General features: G+C 42.2%; 1 protein-coding gene across 18 annotated transcripts in view; it reads left to right on the forward strand.

Moving 5' to 3' along the window:
* The window catches only part of LOC140483389 (utrophin-like), a 737,248-nt gene that overhangs the window by 659,466 nt on the left and 56,675 nt on the right, over nt 1-21,107 (forward strand). For all 18 annotated transcript variants that reach the window (XM_072581625.1, XM_072581633.1, XM_072581634.1 and 15 more), the window contains one exon: nt 13,624-13,760. In XM_072581625.1, the coding sequence (XP_072437726.1) occupies nt 13,624-13,760 (137 nt within the window). The remainder of the gene's footprint in view (nt 1-13,623; nt 13,761-21,107) is intronic.

The raw sequence follows: 21,107 nt of genomic DNA on the forward strand, positions 1-21,107 counted from the left end.
CTTACCATTAAGTGTATAAGTCCTGCAAAGATTTGCTTTCCCACCTCGCATTTATCTGAATTAAACTCCAACTGCCACTTCTTAGTACATTGGCCCATCTGATCAAGATCCCATTGTAATTTGAGGTAACCTTCTTTGTTGTCCACTTCACCTCCAATTTTGGTGTCATCTGCAAACTTACTAACTATACCTCTTATGCTCACATCCAAATCATTTATGTAACTGAAATAGTACTCTGTATATGGAAAAGAAAGTCTTAGGTGGGGTTCTTCATTCATCTTTTGTCTTGTTTTAACAAAGTGCGTGATAATGCAGACTTTGTTTTAATCCTTCCAAGGATTTCAGCATTGCTAGCAAGGCCCATATTTAATTGCTTTTAAGTGGATAGGTTGAACCACATTCTTGAACCACTGCAGTCTATCTGGTGGAGTATACTCGCATGGTTGGTTATGGAATGAGTTACAGGATTTTGCCCAGATGACACAATTGCAAGTCAGAATGATGTGAGCCTTAGAAAAGAGCTTGCAGTGGTCTTATTGCAATACATTTGTAGCCTTTCACCTTTGAGGTGACTGGTTTGGAAGAAGCTGTCAAAGAAGGCGTGGCAACTTCCTGCAGTGCATCTTGTATTTGATACCACAGTACATTGATAGTGCAGGGAGTGTGTTCAAGATGGTGGATGAGGTGGAGTGTAGATCAAATAGGCTGCTTAGTCCTGAATGTGTTGAACTTCTTGGAGCATCACTTGTCCAGACAAGTTTGAGTATTCCAGCACAATCCTGACTTGCACCTTGTAGATGGTTGACAGACTTTGAGAATCCTGAGGTGAGTAATTTGCACAGTGTTCCCTGCATAATAACCTTAACCCTATCAATAGTAAGAAGTGATATACAGCTGGAAAGCGTAGAGTCTGTGAGGGAAGAGTAGAAGAACTGCAAAGGGAAAAAGACCCTGATGGGAGTTATGTTCAGGGCTACTAGCAGTAGTCAGGATTTGGGAAAGACAATAAATCAGGAGATAAAAAAGGCATGCAAGAAAGGCACTGTTACTATAATCATGGAGGATTTCAGTATGTAAATGGACTGAGAAAATTGAGTTGATAGCAGATCCCAAGAAAAGGAATTTGTGGAATGTCTGCAGGATGTTTTTTGGAGGAGCTTGTAGAAGAGCCCACTATGGAACAGGCAATTCCAGATTCAGTGATGTGTAATGAGGCAGATTTGATTAGGGAGCTTAGGGTAAAGATGCCCCTAGGGGCCAGTGACCTTAATATGATAGAATTCACCTTGCAATTTGAGGAGGGAAGCTGGAATCAGATGTAACGGCATTACAATTGAGTGAAGGTAACGACAAAGATGTAAAGGAGGAGCTGGCCAGAGTGGGTTGGAAGGGGAGTCTATCAGGGAAGATGGTGAAGCAGCAATGGCAGGGGCTTCCAGGGGTAATTCAGGAGGAACAGCAGAAATTCATTTCAAGGAAGAAGAAACATACTAAGGGAAAGACGAGGCAACCATGCCTAACAATATAAGTCCATAAGACCATAATACATAGGAGTGGAAGTAAGGCCATTCGACCCATCGAGTCCACTCCGCCATTCAGTCATGGCTGATGGGCATTTCAACTCCACTTACCCGCATTCTCCCCGTAGCCCTTAATTCCTTGTGACATCAAGAATTTATCAATTTCTGCCTTGAAGACATTTAGCGTCCCAGCCTCCACTGCACTCTGCGGCAATAAATTCCACAGGCCCACCACTCTCTGGCTGAAGAAATGTCTCCGCATCTCTGTTCTGAATTTACTCCCTCTAGTTCTAAGGCCGTATCCATGGGTCCTAGTCTCCTCGCCAAACGGAAACAATTTCCTAGTGTCCACCCTCTCCAAGCCATGTATTATCTTGTAAGTTTCTATTAGATCTCCCCTTAATCTTCTAAACTCCAATGAATACAATCCCAGGATCCTCAGCCGTTCCTCATATGTTAGACCTACCATTCCAGGGATCATCCGTGTGAATCTCCGCTGGACACGCTCCAGTGCCAGTATGTCCTTCCTGAGGTGTGGGGACCAAAACTGAACACAGTACTCCAAATTGGGCCTAACCAGAGCTTTATAAAGTCTCAGTAGCACAACGGTGCTTTTATATTACAACCCTCTTGAGATAATTTACAACATTACATTCGCTTTCTTAATCACAGACTCAACCTACATGTTTACTTTTAGAGAAGCCTCAACTAGCACTTCCAGATCCCTCTGTACTTTGGCTTTACGAATTTTCTCACCATTTAGAAAGTAGTCCATGCTTGTATTCTTTTTTCCAAAGTGCAAGACCTGGCATTTGCTCACATTGAATTCCATCAGCCATTTCCTGGACCACTCTTCCAAACTGTCTCGATCCTTCTGCAACCTTCCCACTTCCTCAGTACTACCTGCCTGTCCATCTAACTTTGTATCATCGGCAAACTTCGCTAGAATGCCCCCAGTCCCTTCATCCAGATCATTAATATATAATGTAAACAGCTGCGGCCCCAACACTGAACCCTGCGGGACACCGCTTGTCACCGGCTGCCATTCCGAAAAAGAACCTTTTATCCCAACTCTCTGCCTTCTGTCAGACAGCCAATCCTCAATCCATACCAGTAGCTCACCTCGCACACCATGGGCCCTCACCTTGCTCAGCAGCCTCCTGTGTGGCACCTTATCAAAGGCCTTTTGGAAGTCTAGGTAGACCACATCCACTGGGTTTCCCCAGTCTAACCTACTTGTCACCTCTTCAAAGAACTCCAACAGGTTTGTCAGGCACGACCTCCCCTTACTAAATCCATGTTGACTTGTTCTAATCCGACCCTGCTCTTCCAAGAATTTCGAAACCTCATCCTTAATGATGGATTCTAGAATTTTACCAACAACCGAGGTTAGGCGAATTGGCCTATAATTTTCTATCTTTTGTCTTGATCCTTTCTTGAACAAGGGGGTTACAACAGCGATCTTCCAATCATCCGAGACTTTCCCTGACTCCAGTGACTTTTGAAAGATCTCAACCAACACCTCTGCTATTTCCTCAGCCACCTCCCTCAGAACTCTAGGGCATAGCCCATCGGGGCCAGGAGATTTATCAATTTTAAGACCTTTGAGCTTTTATAGCACTTTCTCTTTTGTAATGGCAACCATACTCAACTCAGCCCCCTGACTCCCTTTAATTGTTGGGATATTACTCATGTCTTCCACTGTGAAGACTGATGCAAAGTACTTATTAAGTTCTCCTGCTATTTCCTTATCTCCCATCACTAGGCTTCCAGCATCAGTTTGAAGTGGCCCAATGTCTACTTTTGCCTGTCGTTTGTTTCTTATGTATTGAAAGAAACTTTTACTATCATTTCAAATATTACTGGCTAGCCTACCTTCATATTTGATCCTCTCCTTCCTTATTTCTCTCTTTGTTATCCTCTGTTTGTTTTTGTAGCCTTCCCAATCTACTGATTTCCCAGTGCTCTTGGCCACTTTATAGGATCTCTCATTTTCTTTGATAGATTTCCTGACTTCCTTTGTCAGCCAACGCTGTCTAATCCCTCTCCGGATAATCTTTCTCTTCTTGGGGATGAACCTCTGTACAGTGTCCTCAATTTTACCCACAAACTCCTGCCATTTTTGCTCTACTGTCTTCCCTGCTAGGCTCTGCTTCCAGTCTATGTTTGTCAGTTCCTCTCTCATGCCCTCATAATTACCTTTATTTAACTGTAACGCCATTACATCTGATTTTGCCTTCTCTCTTTCAAACTGCAGACTGAACTCTACCATGTTATGATCGCTGCTTCCTAAGTGTTCCCTTACTTTAAGATTTTTTATAAAGCCAATTCATTACATAGTACTAGGTCCAAAATAGCCTGCTCCCTTGTGGGCTCCATGACAAGCTGTTCCAAAAAGCCATCCTGTAAGCATTCCATGAATTCCCTTTCTTTGGATCCACTGGCAACATTATTTACCCAGTCCACCTGCATATTGAAGTCTCCCATGATCAATGTAACCTTGCCTTTCTAACATGCCTTCTCTATTTCCCGGTACATGTTGTGCCTCTGGTCCTGACCACTGTTAGGAGGCCTGTACATAACTCCTACTATGTTTTTTTTGCCTTTGTGGTTCCTCAATTCCACCCACACAGACTCCACATCATCCGACGCTATGTCATTCAGTGCCATAGGTATAATTTTGTTCTTAACTAACAAGGCAACCCCGCCCCCTCTGCCCACCTCCCTGTCTTTTCGATAAGTTGAAAATCCTTGGAGGTTTAACTGCCAGTCCTGACCCCCCTGTAACCAAGTCTCTGTGATGCCTACCACATCATAATCATTCACTATGATCTGTGCCATTAGTTCATCTGCTTTGTTACGAATGCTACGAGCATTCAGGTAAAGTGCCTTAATGCTAACTTTCTTATCATTAGAGATATTGGAAGTCATAAGATGTCCTAAGTTATCCTTCCTTTTTGCTGCATTGCCAGTCTGTCTCAAGTTTAAATCTGCCTGCACATATGGCTATCCTGCCGCTTATCTTTCCATTTAACTCCATACTCCCTGTCACTTTCACTTTCCCTTCCCCCCAACTCAGAAGTTTAAAGTCCTACTGACCACCCTATTTATCCTCTTCAGGACAGCATAAAAGCAAAAGGGAAAACGTGGTGAAAATTAATGGGAAGCCTTTAAAAGCCCAGCAGAGGACAACTAAAAAACCAACAAGGGGGATGAAGATGAAATATGAGGGCAAGCTAACTAATAATATAAAAGAAGATAGCAAGAGTTTTGTTTCAAGGTATAAGAAGTGAGAGAGAGAGAGACAAGAGTGGATTTTGAATTGCTGGAAAATGAGGCTGAAAAAGCAGTATAAGGAATGAAGAAATGGAAGAAGAATTAAATAGGTACTTTGTATCAGTCTTCATGGTGGATAACACTAATAGCATATCATAACTTTCAGAGAGTCGGGGCAGTAGTGAATGCAGTGGTCATAACTAATGAGAAGATGCGGGAAAAGCTAAAAGGTTTGAAAAGTGGATAGATCACCTGGACCAGATGGACTACACCCCGAGTGTTGAAGAGATGGCTGAGAAATTGTGAAGCATTGCTGGTGATCTTTGAGGAATCACTGGAGTCAGGGAGGGTCCCAGAGAATTGAAAAACAGCTAATGTAACACCCCTATTTAAGAAAGGAGAGAGGCAGAAGGAGGAAAATTATAGGCCAGTTAACCTAACCTCAGTCATTGGTAAGATTTTAGTGTCCATTATTAAGGATGGGATTGTAGAGTCCTGGCAAGTGCATGGCAAAATAGGGTTGAATCAGCATAGTTTCCTCAAGGGGAGGTCATGCCTGATAAATCTGTTAGAATTCTTTGAGTAGGAAGTGAGCAAGTTAGACAAAAGAAAGCTAGTGGATGTGATGTCTGGATTTCAGGAACACCTTTGAGAAAGTGCTACTCAGGAGGCTGCTGAATAAAATGGGCCCATGGTGTTATGGGTAAGGCACTGGATAGAGCATTGCCTGACTTGCAGAAGGCAGAGAATGGGGATAAAGGGGTCTTTTACTAGCCAGTGACTAGTGGAGTCCTGCAGGGGCTCAGTATTGGGACCACAATTATTCATGTTATACATGAACAATCTGGATGAAGAAACTGAGAGGCATTGTTGCTATATTTGCAGATGATACAAACATAGGTGGAGGGACAGATTGTGTTGAGAAAGCAGAGAGGCCGCAAAAGGACCTGGACAAGCTGGGAGAGTGGGCAAAGAAGTGGCAGATGGAATACAATGTGGGATACTGCGAAGTTGATTTGAATTGAATTTATTGTCACGTGTACTGAGGCACAGTGAAAAGCTTTGCCTTGTGTGCAATGCAGGCAGATTGATTAGTTAAACAAGTTACTTAGTAGTAAAAGAAGGGGTGTGGAGTATTTTCTCAATGGGGAAGGGCATCGGAAATCTGAAGCACAATGGGACTTCGGAGTCCTGGTTCAGGATTCTCAAGGTTAACATGCAGGTTCAGTTGGCAGTTAGGAATGTGATGTTAGCATTAATTTCAAGAGGGCTAGAGAATACAAGACCATAAATGTACTGCTGAGGCTGTATAAGGCTCTGGTCACTCCACATTTGGAATATTGTGAGCAATTTTGGGCCCCATATCTTAGTAAGGTTGTGCTGGCATTGGACGGAGTCCAGAGGAGGTTTGCAAGAATGGTTTTGGGCATGTAAGCTTGTCATGAGGAGCAGTTGAGGTCTCTGGGTCTGTACTCAATGGAATTTAGAAAGATAAGTGGAGATCTGATTGAAACTTACAGAATACTAAGAGGCCTAGATAGAGTGGATGTGGAGATGATGTTTCCATGAGTAGTAAAGACTTAGATCCAATGGTACATCCTCAGACTTGAAGGATTGACCCTTTAGAACCTAAGATGAGGAAGGAGTGAATCTGTGGAATTCATTGCCTCAGAAGGCTGTGGAGGCCAAGTTATTGAGTCTATTGAAGATAGGCTCTTGATTAATAAGGGGACCAAGAGGTGCAGGGAGAAGGTGAAAGAATAAGGTTGAGAAAAAAATCTGCCATGATTGAATGATGGAGCAGACACGAACGGCCAAATGGCCTCATTCGGCTCCTGTATCATCTGGTCTTATGTTTCCAAGTCTCAGACCTTGTTTTGAAGCAACATTATTTATATGCTGCATTCAATTATGTTCTAGTCAATTGTAACTGCCAGCATTGATGATGCTGGGATTTCAGCAAAAGTAATTTTGAGGGGAGATGGTTAGATGCTCGCTTGTTGGAGATGGTCACTTGTATGTCACTTATATGGACACACTTCTAAAAAATTCTGTTGTGCATTTACGCATCACTGGCTGAGCTAACTGGCTGTTACTTGTCCCTAGTTGTCCTTGAGAAGGTGGTGGTGAGCTTCCTCCTTGACTTGCTGTAATCTGTGTGCTGGAGGTAGACACAATACCATTAGAGAGTGAATTCCAGGATTTTGACCCAGCAAGTAATCAGCCAAGCCTGAATATTGTCCAGATCACGCTGTACAAGACAGTCCTTTTTATCCCTGGAATTAATATTATGAACATTCTGAGAACTGCTGTTGTAAGTATATCCTAGTTTAAAAGACCAAAACTGGAAATCCAAATGCACTACACCTACTTATTTCACTTTATTTGCCTTGTTTGATAAGGAATTAGAGTTCTTGCTTCAAGGAATTTGAATGGATTCACCAAATGCATAAATGTATCCTTTTCACTACGTCAACTGTATCTGATTGTATTATCATTTTCCACATGGCTTGCTGCTGCCTTCTCAGTAATAGATTCTAAATAATTTCCTAAAGAAAAACTTTAGACTAAGTAGCCTCTATACTTTACCACGTTCTGTTAGGATCTTCACAGAATCTAGGAAAGATTGTGGCCAATCCATCCAATATCGAATCAGCCATCTCTCATAAGCGCTTGTGTTATCATCTAATTTAGTCTGAAGGGATGCTTGAGAACTAATGGAATGAGGGAACAGGTCATGTGTATATTGATTAAGGATAAATTAAGTGTGAGTTTGTTGTATAAGTATGGGGAACTAGTAATTAGTGGGTTGAGTTTTCTGGAATATGGTTAACAGAAATAAAGCTCTCACAGTAAGACGTGGATTTGGACTTTTTACATATAATTATCTTCTAGTGTTCAACACCTGGTATCCAGGTTCAGATCCAGGAACTTGTAAACCTTCAGTCTTCTCAGTTTTCCTCAAACTTTTCCTTTATGATTGTAAGTTCCTTCTTCCTTTTGCTTCCTACGTTTGCACCTTTTTTTGTATTTTCTGCTGTGAAATCAGATTGAAAATATTGGTTCCAAATTTCTGCCATTCCCTTCATTTCCCATCATTAATTCCCCAGTCTCGCCCTCTCAGGAGTCAATATTCACTGACATTACCCATTTCCTTTTTATATACTTGTAGACATTTTTACTGTATTTATACTAATGTCTCTGTTGTTATTATTTTAGTCAGCTTTTGTTCACTTAAGAAATGTTTTCAATTTTTGCACAGTTGTCCAATCTTTACCACCAGCGCTTCACCAGAGGCTCTCACTGATGATGTTACCTAGTTGTGGTGATGAAACGTCTGAAAACAAACCTTCCAGCTCAGCGAGCAAACATGCATCCATAGCATTCTTAACTTTAATAGATGGCATCAGATTGTACAATGATGAATCCTAGCTGTAGAGTCTTCCATTCTAAATTGACAATATTTTGGTTAGAGTTATGAAATATCCCCTAAAACATCTACCATTGCTTCTGTATGGTCTTACCTTCTAAAATATTTTCCCAGTCCAACTTTGTTTTTATTTTCCTATAATTATCATCTCTTTGCATTTAAGACATCAATCAGTTTCAGACCAAAATTCTCATCCTGGTACTTGACATAAAGTTCTACTACATTCTGATCATTCTTACCCAGACGATCCTGTACTATGATGTGATTTATGAATCATTTCTCAGAACATGTTACCAGGTTTAAAATATCCTAATCCCGTTTGGTTCCTGTAGTACAGTTCTAAGACTATAAGTGCACTCTGTGAATGTAATCCTGAGACATGTGATGATGCCGTCACTTTAACAAGGTTATTTTGTCCTTGGGTTTTTTTTTAAACAGGAGTCTAGGAAGAACCTAATTTAACAATGGCAGAGGAGGGACCAGTTCTCCCAGTTTGGGTTTTTTCTAGTTTGGTTTAGCTGTAGCACTCAGAAGATGCTGCAGTCCAGAAAGTTTCAGACTTCAGCAGAAAATTCCTGACTGACTTTCCTTTCTGAAGTCTTTATATAAATCTGTATAAGACTTTGGTTCAGCCACATTTGGAATACTGCATACAGTTCTGGTCACCACATTACCAAAAGGATGTACATGCTTTGGAGAGGGTGCAGAGGAGGCTGCCTGGTATGGAGGGCACTAGCTATGAAGAGAGGTTGAGTAGATTAGGATTATTTTCATTAGAAAGATGGAGGCTGAGGGGGTTCCTGGTTGAGGTCTACAAAATCATGAGAGGTATAGACAGGGTGGATAGCAAGAAGGTTTTTCCCAGAGTGGGAGACTCAATTAGTAGGAGTCATGAGTTCAAGGTGAGAGGGGAAAGGTTTAAGGGAGATGTGTGCAGAAAGTTCTTTATCCAGAGGGTGGTGGGTGCCTAGAACGCGTTGCCAACAGAGGTGGTAGAGGCAAGCACAATAGCATCATTTAAGATGTATCTAGAAAGATACATGAATGGGCAGGGAGAAGAGGGATACAGAGCCTTAGAAAATAGGCAACAGGTTTAGATAGAGGATCTGGATCGACAAAGGCTTGGAGGGCCGAAGGGCTAATTCCTGTGCTGTAATTTTCTTTGTTCTTTGTTGTCTTTGGAAGTTGTTCCTTCCTGCCTGTAAGAACCTGTGTTTGAATTTGCCTTTTTGTCAAGAGGTGTGTTTATGGAATGTTATTGGATTGGAACTGCTCTTTAGTTAAGTTGCAGTATCAGATCGGTTAAGTTTTCCAGTAGTTGAGTTATTCTAAATTCCTTTTCCTTTTGTTTGTGTTTCAACTGTGGTGTTTAAATAAATTCTGTTTTGCTTAAAGCCGAGTGGTTTGACCAGCTGCATCACAATTTGAATATCCGCTTCACATCTGGCTTTCAAATAAGAAAAAGTTAGGGTCTAGGCTACCTTCTTAAAAGATTTTGAGGGAGTCTGGCCTGGTCCATAACAGGTGTAGATAACTACTTCTGACGTCAAGGCACTATTTAATCAATTATGGCATCAAGGAGTCCTAGCAAAACCATAGTCAGTAAGAATCAAGTGAAAAACAGTCTGCTGAGTCATACCATAAAGAAAAATACTTGTGGTTGTTTGAGGTCAATCATCCCAGCTCCAAGGCATCACTGCAAAAGTTTCTCAAATTTGTATCTTTGGCCTAGCTATCTTCAACTACTTCTTCAAAAGCCATCCCTGCACCATAAGGTCATAAGTGAGGGTGTTCTCTGATGATTGTGCAGTGTTCAGCACCATTCATGATTCCTCAGATACTGAAAGTCCAATTCAGGAGTATAATGGAATAATCTCTGGATTGGTACAGCTTCAACAACACTCAGGAAACTTGACACCATCCAGAACAAAGCAGCCTGTTTGATTGGCACCCCATCCACCACTTTCAACATTCATTCTGTTATTACTGATCCACAATTGATGCACTGTGTATTGTCTGAGGAGATGCACTGCAATAATTCACCAAAGCTCCTTCAACAGCATCTTTCAAACCTGTGACCTCTACCCCTCAAGCAACAAGAGTAGCAGATGCATGGAGCACCACCTTCAAGTTTCCCTCCAAGCCATGCACCATCCTGACTTGGAACTATATCACTGTTTTTTCATAGGTATTGGGTTAAGATCCTGGAGCTTGTTGTGGTTCTGTTCGTCGAGCTGGGAATTTGTCTTGCAAACGTTTCGTCCCCTGTCTAGGTGACATCGTCAGTGCTTGGGAGCCTCCTGTGAAGCGCTTCTGTGCTGTTTTCTCCGGTATTTATAGTGGCCTGTCTCTGCCGCTTCCGGTTGTCAGTTCGAGCTGTCCACTGCAGTGGCCGGTATATTGGGTCCAGGTCGATGTGTTTGTTGATAGAGTCTGTAGATGAATGCCATGCCTCTAGGAATTCCCTGGCTGTTCTCTGTTTGGCTTGCCCTATAATGGTAGTGTTGTCCCAGTCGAATTCATGTTGCTTGTCGTCTGTGTGTGTGGCTACTAAGGATAGCTGGTCGTGTCGTTTCGTGGCTAGTTGGTGTTCATGGATACGGATTGTTAGCTGTCTTCCTGTTTGTCTGATGTAGTGTTTTGTGCAGTCCTTGCATGGGAGCTTGTACACTACATTAGTTTTGCTCATGTTGGGTATCGGGTCCTTTGTTCTGGTGAGTTGTTGTCTGAGCGTGGCTGTTGGTTTGTGTGCTGTTATGAGTCCTAGTGGTCGCAGTAGTCTGGCTGTCAGTTCAGAAATGCTCCTGATGTATGGTAGTGTGGCTAGTCCTTTGGGTTGCGGCATGTCCTCGTTCCGTTGTCTTTCCCTTAGGCATCTGTTGATGAAATTGCGGGGGTATCCGTTTTTGGCGAATACTTTGTATAGGTGTTCCTCTTCCTCTTTTTGTAGTTCTGGTGTGCTGCAGTGTGTTGTGGCCCTTTTGAATAGTGTCCTGATACAACTTCATTTGTGTGTGTTGGGGTGGTTGCTTTCATAGTTTAGGACTTGGTCTGTGTGTGTGGCTTTCCTGTAAACCTTTGTGGTGAATTCTCCGTTCGGTGTTCTCTGTACCATCACGTCTAGGAATGGGAGTTGGTTGTCCTTTTCTTCCTCTCTAGTGAATCGGATTCCTGTGAGTGTGGTGTTGATGATCTGGTGTGTGTTCTCTATTTCTGTGTTTTTAATTATTACAAAGGTGTCATCCACGTATCTGACCCAGAGTTTGGGTTGAAGTTGTGGTAAGACTGTTTGTTCTAACCTTTGCATTACTGCTTCTGCTATGAGTCCAGAGATCGGTGAGCCCATGGGTGTTCCGTTGATTTGTTCGTATATTTGGTTATTGAATGTGAAGTGTGTTGTGAGGCACAAGTCCAGTAGTTTAAGTATGCCGTCTTTGTTGATGGGTTCAACGTCCTGTTGTCTGTTATGTCTGTCCAGCAGGTTGGCTATTGTTTCTTTGGCTAGTGTTTTGTCGATGGAGGTGAACAGTGCCGTTACATCGAATGAGATCATAGTTTCTTCCTTGTCTATGTGTATATTTCTGATGATGTCCAAGAATTCCTGTGTCGATTGTATAGATTGTCTGGATCCGCTGATCAGGTGTTTCAGTTTCTGCTGTAGTTCTTTGGCCAGTTTGTGTGATGGTGTCCCTGGTAGTGATACGATGGGTCTGAGTGGGATGTCTGGTTTGTGCACTTTGGGTAGTCCATAGAATCTGGGGGTGTTGTTGCTTTCAGGTTTCATTCTTTGTAGGTCAGACCTGGTTATCTGTCCGTTTTTTTGTAGATTCCTCAGTGTGTTGTTTATCCTATTGGTGAGCTGTGGGGTGGGGTCAAACTCCCTCTTTTGGTAGGTGTTGGTATCTGCAAGTAGTTGTTGTGCTTTTTGCATGTACTCTGCTTTGTCCAGGATGACCGTCATTCTGCCTTTGTCTGCTGGTAGTATAATTATGTTCTTATCATTTCTTAGTGATTTTAGTGCTTCCCTCTCCTTGGTGTTGAGGTTATGTGTTTGTTTTTTTCTTGTTATCAGCGGTATGATACTTTGTCTCACCGTTTGTTGTGTCTCTTCTGTCAGTCCATTGTTCCTGAGTGTGCATTCTAGTGCTGCTAGGAAGTCTGCTGTCTTGGCATCCCTGTGGTTGTAGTTGAGTCCCTTGGCCAGGATTGTTCTTTCCGTGTCTGTGAGCTGTCTGTGGGAGAGGTTTTTAACCCAGGTGTGTGTTGTGGTGTCCTCTTCTTTGTGTGTTAGTTTGGCCATTTTTTTTTTCTGGAGCTTCTTTCCAAACAGCACTGCAGCTGTTCAAGAAGGCAGCTCACCACCACCTTCTACAGGGAATTCATCCTAGCCAGCAACATCCACTCCCATGAATGAAAAAGAATCCTCCAGGCCAAAGTTTATTACAACATCTTTCCTACAAGATCCTCTTATTTCTTGATCTGTATGCTGTTCCTGGGCTATATCTTTTGCCAGTGGATCTATAAATCTGAGACTGGCACAGCCTTAATAAAAATTCCATATTTTGTCTGGGGGTTGGTGGCTCACTTGGCTGGTTGACAATGCAGAGCGACACAAACAGCATGAGATCCTACACTGGCTGAGGCTACCATGAAGGATTCTCCTTCTCAACCTCTTCTTTTGCCTGAGATGTGGTGATCTTTAGTGTAAACCACGTCCAGTAAACTCTCTCCACTGAGAGAACAGCCCTAATGTCCTTTGGACTATGGTAACTGCACCTATATTTTGATTCTCCAAACCAATATAATTTCTCAGTAATGTATTATTCTCATCTTTGATACAACACAGAAAAAAAACATGAAACCCAATAAGGTGAATTTTGAATTAGCAATTATACATTGTTAAAATAATTAGCAATTTAACCAGAAAGGCCACTGATGTGAATCCTGCATCTACATATCATTTGAAATTAACTATTGGCTGGTTTTAGTAGTTGACCATAAGATGGTGAAGTCTCTTGAGGCTTTGTTGTACCCAGAAGATAGAAGGATGTTAGAACTGTACGGAGGGATATGGGCCAAGCACAGGCAGCTGGGACTGGTTTAGTTTGGGATTATGGTCAGTAGGGACAGGTTGGAGCGAAGGTTGTGTTTCTGTGCAGTATGACTTTATGACTCTATAATTAAAACTTATTAAATTTGAGATGAAACTCAAGCGTAATTGTTCAAAATGGATCATTCAAGCATGTCTAACTCTTTTTGTAAAGAAAGTCAACTTTAATCCTCTTTAATTTCACATCCTTGAAGACATTTGGTAGGGATTTTATGGGCGATAGAGTGAATTGAATTGACTGGTTCATCTTAATTCTTAACTAAATTTGATTCATTTTACATTTTCAGACAACATCAGGTGAAGATGTGCGTGATTTCACCAAGGTGCTGAAAAATAAGTTCAGATCAAAGAAATACTTTGCCAAACATCCTCGCTTAGGTTATTTGCCAGTGCAAACAGTCCTGGAAGGCGAGAACCTTGAGATGTAAGTTTGTTCGTGTGAGATTTATTAATGTATCAAATCCCATTTGTATGATGACAAATATTGCAGCATTACTTATTCTGCAGCTTAGCAGGAGAGTGAGGTTGTCCATCTGTGTATATATCAGAAATGCATAATGCAACAGCAAGTGAGCCTTAAATGATTTTGTTGATCCGCTCACCTTCAAAACATTGTAATTACTCACTCAGAAAGTGCATCTACTAAAGGCTGGTTGATACTGTCACTAATTGCAATGTGCAACCTTTCTTAATATTTTTCTCTCTCCTCCAGTTCTACCCTTAAAAACTACAATCAATTCCCCCCCCATCCCCACAAACTACTCTGCTTCATTTCCAAACTCCCTTTGCTCTCAACGCTTTAAACTCATTGCTATCTTTCTTGCAACTTCATATTTGAATTCACCTGATCAAGTCTATAGCCTTGCCACAGTACAATTACAGTTCTTGTCAAAATTATAAATTACATCCTTTATGATTGTGACAAAAGTGAGTTATCCCTCCTTGTCCTTTTCAAAATGTTCCTGCAGTTTTTGGTCACATTCTCATCCTTCCATACTTGTCCAGTTATGTTGACCTGTACTTGACAGGCTTCACTCTGTTGTCTAATCATAGCCGGAGATTAGCAACCAATTGCTTCTGTTCTCATTCATCTGTCTGGACCCCTCATATTTCTCTTCAACATGGTTCCCTTCAGTGACAGCATTTATAAATAGATCTGTTTCCATGATGACAACCATCTCTACCTCATTCCAGATTACCAATCTAACATCTACTATTGGGTGAGACGACATTTCTTCCAATTAAGTGATAAGATGAAACCATTGAATGCTCTTGCCTGTGACAAGTTTGGTGTCAGGTGGGCATTTAATCCAGCAGAAGTGTAACCAGTGGGGATCCACTGCTGTTCCCAGTTCTGCCCTGAATAAGTATGTGATTGAGTTAGGGTTAGAGAAAGATTGTGAATAGCCTTTCTGTCCTACCACTGATCTGAAGCCCTTAACTATATAATTAATTCTCATGTAAAGACTCAGCCCATTGCTGCTGATATTCAGCAAAAGGAGATGGCACTCAGTTCCTGATCTAAAGTCCTGGCATTGGAAAGAGGGTCCTGCTGTGAGATAATCCCTGCTGTTGTTGCAGACTCCATCGTGTCTGCGTGGGTTTCCTCCGGGTGCTCCGGTTTCCTCCCACAGTCCAAAGATGTACACGTCAGGTGAATTGGCCATGCTAAATTGCCCGTAGTGTTAGGTAAAGGGGTAAATGTACGGGAATGGGTGGGTTACACTTCGGCGGGTCGGTGTGGACTTGTTGGGCCGAAGGGCCTGTTTCCACACTGTAAGTAATCTAATCTAATCTAATTACTATATCTGGGCACTTAATGCAGCAGGCCTTGCGAAAGGAGGCGCTCCAGTGATTGATCAAAACACAGTTTGACAATATTAAATGCTGTCCACTGTGTTTGATCGGTGCCACAAACCTCACTCCCTCACAACCAACTCTATCCCTTCCCTGGTAACTGTCTGAGGCTAAATCTGATTGTTCATTTTTGTTGTCCTTTCATTAGATGTGGTCATGGCTAGTAACTCAGCATTTATTGACCTATTTGTCTTTGTATTGAGTGACTTACCAGGCCATTTAAAAAGGCAGGCGAGCTTAAAAATGTGTTGCTGGAAAAGCGCAACAGGTCAGGCAGCATCAAAGGAGCAGGAGAATCGACATTTCGGGCATAAGCCCTTCCTCAGGAATTTAAAAAGGCAGTTAAGAATCCACACATTCCTTCATTACACACCATTTTCCTGCATGTTCACCTGCCTTGCTATGTTTAAAGAAACCTGCCAATCTCAGTCTTGAACATATTCAATGATTGAACCTTCATAGCCCTTTGGGACAGAGAATTCAAAAGACTCAGCACCCTCTGAGTGAAGAAATTCCTCCTCATGTCAGTCTCAGAATAGGGGTTGGGCCATTTAGGACTGTGTCCCCTAGTGAAACCCCAAGCCAAGGAAGTAATCTTTTTGCATCTAACCTGTCAAGCCCTTTAAGATTTCTAAGTTTCAGTTGGGTCACCTCATTCTTCTAAACCTTAGTGATTAATGACATCGACCTCTTATATCTTTCCTTGTCAGACAATCTCGCGATCATAGGATCTGTTAAACCTTTGCACTATGGCATGTATATCTTCCCATATCTTGGGCAAGGGGACAAAACTACACAATATTCCAGATTTGGTCTCACCAACAATCTATACATTTGCAGCAAAACATTTTTGCTCCAGTATTCAAATCATCTTGCAGTAACAGCCATTGGACCATTTACTTTCCCAATTACTTGCTGCACCTGCACGTCAGGTTTAAATGACTTATGAAGAAATACACCAATGTCCCTTTGTAATATTAACACTACCCAATCACTTCCCATTTTAAAAAGAAAATTCTTGAATTTTTAAAAAATTCTTTTTTTTAAATTCACTCATGGGATGTGGACGTTGCTGGCTGGACCAGCATTCATTGCCCTTCCCTAGTTGTCCTTGAGAAGGTGGTAGCTGTCTTCTTGAACTGCTGCAGTTTATTTGGTGCAGCTACACCTACAATGTTGTTAGGGAGGAAGTACAGAACTTTGATGGAATGCCGATATATTTTCAAATAAGGACGGCTTGGACAGGAACTTGCAGTGGTGCTGTTCCCATGTGTCTTCACCCTCTATCCATCTGAATGGTAGTGGGTGTGGGCATGGAGTGTGCTATCTAAGGAGCCTTGGTGAATTTCTACAGTGCATCCTGTAGATGGAACATACTGTAGCTACTGACCAGCAATGATAGAGGGAGTGGATGCTCGTGGATGTGGTGCCAGTCAAGTGGTTGCTTTGTTCTGGATGGTGTCGAGCTTCTCGAGTGTTGTTGGAGCTGCACTCATTCACATAGGTGTAGAGTATTCTATCCCACTCCTGGCTTGTGATTTGTAGATGATGGACAAACTTAGGGGAATCAAGAGTTACTTGTTGCATGATTCCTAGCTTCCTGCCTATTCTTGTAGTCACAGTAGTTTTATGACTCACCCAGTTAAGTTTTTGGTCATTAGTGATGGCTGATAGTGAGGAATTCAGTGAGGGCTGTACCATTTAATGTCTAGCTATGGTGGATAGATTGTCTCTTGTTGGTGGTTGTCATTGTCAGCACTTACATGCTGTGAATTTTACTTGTCACATGTCAACCAAAAATTTGAATATTATCTTAGTCATGCTGCTTTTGGACATGGGCTGCTTTGGGTATCTGAGTAGGTGAATGGTGCTGAATATTGTGCAATCATCAGTGAACATTCCTACAATTGACCTTACGATGGAGGAAATATCCTTGATGAAATTGCTGAAGATGGTTGGACCTCGGACAGTACCCTGAGTAACTCCTGCAGAGATGTTCTGGACCTGAGATGATTGATCACCAGCCATCATAACCATCTTCCAATGAACGAGGTATGACCCGAACCAACAGAGAGGTTTCCTCACACCCACCCACCACTGATTCCAACTGACTCCATTTTTGCTAGGGCTCCTTAATGCCACACTCTTGCAGTCAGTCACTCTCATTTCACCTCTGGAATTCATCTCTTTTGTCCATGTTTGGATTAAAGTAGTAATGGTGCCAGGAGCTGAATGGTCCTGGTGGAACCAAATTAAGTGCCAGTGAGCAGGTTATCAAAAGGCTAGTGCTACTTGATAGCACTGTTTATGACATCTTCCATAATTTATTGATGATTGAGTAGGTTGATGGGGCAGTAATTGTCCATGTTGGATTTGCCCTCCTTTTTGTGTGCAGAATATACAAGATATGGGTAATTTTGCACATTGTTGGGTAAATGCCAGTGTTGTAATAGTACAGGAATAGCTTGGCAAAGAGTTTGGTCGGTTCTGGAGCACAGATCTTCAGTACTATTGTTGTAGTGTTGTTAGAGCCCCCAGCATAGATATTATATGGAGTGAACAGATATGTTTGTGGCATCCTTAAATATAGGTGAGGTGCCGGAGGACTGGAAGTTTGCTCATATTGTCCCCTGTACAAGAAGGGTAACTACAGACCAGTGAGCCTGACGTCAGTGGTGGGGAAGTTGCTGGAGAGTGTACTGAGAGATAGGATCTATTTATATTTGGAAAGGAGTGAGCTTATCGGTGATGGGCAACATGGTTTTGTGCGGGGGAGATTGTACCTTACCAACTTGATAGAGTTCTTCAAGGAAGAGGCCAAGTTGATAGATGAAGGAACGGCTGTTGATGTCATGTACATGGACTTTAGTAAGGCGAGAGGTGAGGTTCCCCATTGTAGTCTAATGGAGAAAGTGAAGTCACATGGTGTGCAGAGTGTTCTAGCTAGGTGGATAAAGAACTGGTTGAGCAACAGGAGACAGAGAGTAGTAGTTGAAGAGAGTTTCTCGAAATGGAGAAAGGTGACCAGTGGTGTTCCACAGGGGTCAGTACTGGGGCCACTGTTGTTAGTAATGTATATAAATGATCTAGAAGAGGGTACTGTTGGTATGATCAGCAAGTTTGCAGATGACACAAAGATTGGTGGAGTGACAAGAAGCATAAGGGACTGTCAGAGAATACAGGAGGATAGACATAGACTGGACAGTTGGGCGGAAAAGTGGCAGATGGACTTCAATCCAGACAAATGTGAGGTGATACATTTAGGTAAGTCTAATTCTAGAGCGAATTATACAATGAACTGAAGATCCTTGGGAAAAGTTGATGGGCACAGAGATCTGGGAATGCAGGTCCATTGTACCCTGAAGGTTGCTGCATAGGCTGATAGAGTGGTCAAGAAGGCATATTGTATGCTTGCCTTCATCGGACGGGGTATTGAGTATAAGAGCTGGAGAGTCATGTTAAAATTGTACAAGACATTGGTTCGGCCACATTTAGAATACTGTGTACAGTTTTGGGCGCCAAATTACCAAAATGATATGGACGTTTTGGAGAGGGTGCAGAGAAGGTTTACGAGGATGTTGCCTGGTATGGAAGGTGCTAGCTATGAAGAAAGGTTGAGTAGGTTAGGTTTATTTTCACTAGAAAAAAGGAGATTGAGGGGGGACATGATTGAGGTTTACAAAATCATGAAGGGTATAGACAGGGTGGATAGAGATAAGCTTTTTCCCAGGGTGAAGGATTCAATAACGAGAGGTCATGTTTTCAAAGTTAGAGGTGGAAGGTTTAAGGGGGATACACAAGGTAAGTACTTCACACAGAGGGTGGTGGGCATTTGGAACGCGTTGCCAGCAGAGGTGGTAGAAGCAGGCACGGTAGATTTGTTTAAGATGCATCTGGACAGATGCATGAGAAGGTGGGAAGCAGAGGGATACAGATGCATAGGAATTGACCAACAGGTTTAGACAGTACATTTGGATCGGCTCAGGCTTGGAGGGACCGAAGCGCCTGTTCCTGGGCCGTAAACTTTTTGTTCTTTGAACTGAAATGGCTGAAGACTGGCATCTGAGATGCTGAGAGCCACTGAAGGAGGCCAAGATGGATCATGCATTTGGCGATTCTGACTGAAGTTTCCCTGAATGCTTCAGCCTTATCTTTTGCACTGATTTTCTGAGCTCTTTCATCATTGACAATGAGGATTTTTGTGGAGCCTACTCGTCCTGTGAGTTGTTTAATTGTCCACCACCATTCACAACTGGATATGGCAGCACTGCAGAGCTTATATCTGATCTGTTTGTTGTGGAATCCTCTGGCTGTGACTATCACTTGCTGCTTATGTCATTTGGCACACAAGTAGTCTTGTTTTATAACTTGGCAGGTTGACGGTCATGTTCAGGTATGCCTAGGGCTGCTTCGGCATGCCTTCCTACCTGCTTCATTGAGCCTAGAGTTGATCCTTTAGATTGATAACGATAGAGTGGGGAATATGTTAGCTCATGAGATATGTTAGGGTTGAAATTTTGCTGATGGTTCACAGTGCATCATAGATGTCCAGTCTTGAGTTTCTAGATCTGGTCAAAGTCTATCCCATTTAGCACGGTGAAAGTGCACACAACACGATGGACACTGTTCTCAATGTAGGTAAAAATAATGACTGCAGATGCTGGATTAGTGGTGCTGGAAGAACACAGCAGTTCAGGCAGCATCCGAGGAGCAGTAAAATCGACGTTTCAGGCAAAAGCCCTTCATCAGGAATATTCCTGATGAAGGGCTTTTGCCCGAAACATCGATTTTACTGCTCCTCGGATGCTGCCTGAACTGCTGTGTTCTTCCAGCACCACTAATCCAAAAACTGTTCTCAATGTGAAGACGGGACTTGGTATCAACAAAGATTGTGCAATGATCGTTTTTACCGAATCTGTCGTGGACATTTGGATCTGCAGCAGGCAGACCTGTGAAGATTAGGTGGAGTATGTTTTTCCCACTTCTTGGTTCTCTCTCCATCTACTGAAGACTCAACCGAACAGCGATGTCCTTTGGACCCGATCAACCTGGTCAGTCGTGGAGCTTATGAGCAACTCTTTGTGGTGGACATTGAAGTACTTCCGTGTCTTCTCAGAGTACTTCTGTGTCTTTGGCACCATCATTGCTTTCTCCAAGTGCTGTTCAAAATTCTGGAGAACTGATTCATCTGCGCAAGGAAGATGTTACATGATAATCAACAGGACGTTTTCGTACTATGCTGAATCTAATCCCATTAGCCCTCATGGGGTCCGGAATTGATATTTAGGACCCAATCGGCAACTTTTATTGTATACCATTGTGTCACAACTTCTGCTGGGTCTGTACTGCCAGTGGACGGGGTCCTCAGAGAATTATCTGAGTCTCTGGATTACTAGTCCAGAGTCAGCACTACTAAGCTATTACTTTCTCTATGTGCATTAACAGTACCCAATCTTTCTGCATTTCTTATTTTCCTACAAAGTGGCTAAATTTACATTTTGTCATATTATATTCTATCTGCCATATTCTTGCTTTCACCTATCTAAATTCCCTTGAATTCTCTTTGCATTCTACTCACAACCTAAAGTCCCAATTATTTTTGTGTCATCAGCGAACTTACAAATATTACGTTTGATTACCCTATTCAAATCATTGATATTGATTATGAGCAGCTGTGGTCCAAGTACAAATCCTAACAGGATTCTACTGGTCACACCCTGCCAACCAGAGAAGAGCCTCTTTATTCACACATTGTTTTCTGTCTATTAATCAATTTTCATTCCATGCTAGTGCATTGTCCTCTATCATATGTGCTGTAACTTTGTTTATTAATTTGTGTGGGGACTCCTCAAAAGCCTTCTAAACTTCTAAATGCAACATGTTCTGGTTCCCTCTTAGCTGCTCTGTTAGTTCC

Source organism: Chiloscyllium punctatum, chromosome 11 (assembly GCF_047496795.1).
Source record: "Chiloscyllium punctatum isolate Juve2018m chromosome 11, sChiPun1.3, whole genome shotgun sequence".
Lineage (NCBI taxonomy): Eukaryota > Metazoa > Chordata > Chondrichthyes > Orectolobiformes > Hemiscylliidae > Chiloscyllium > Chiloscyllium punctatum.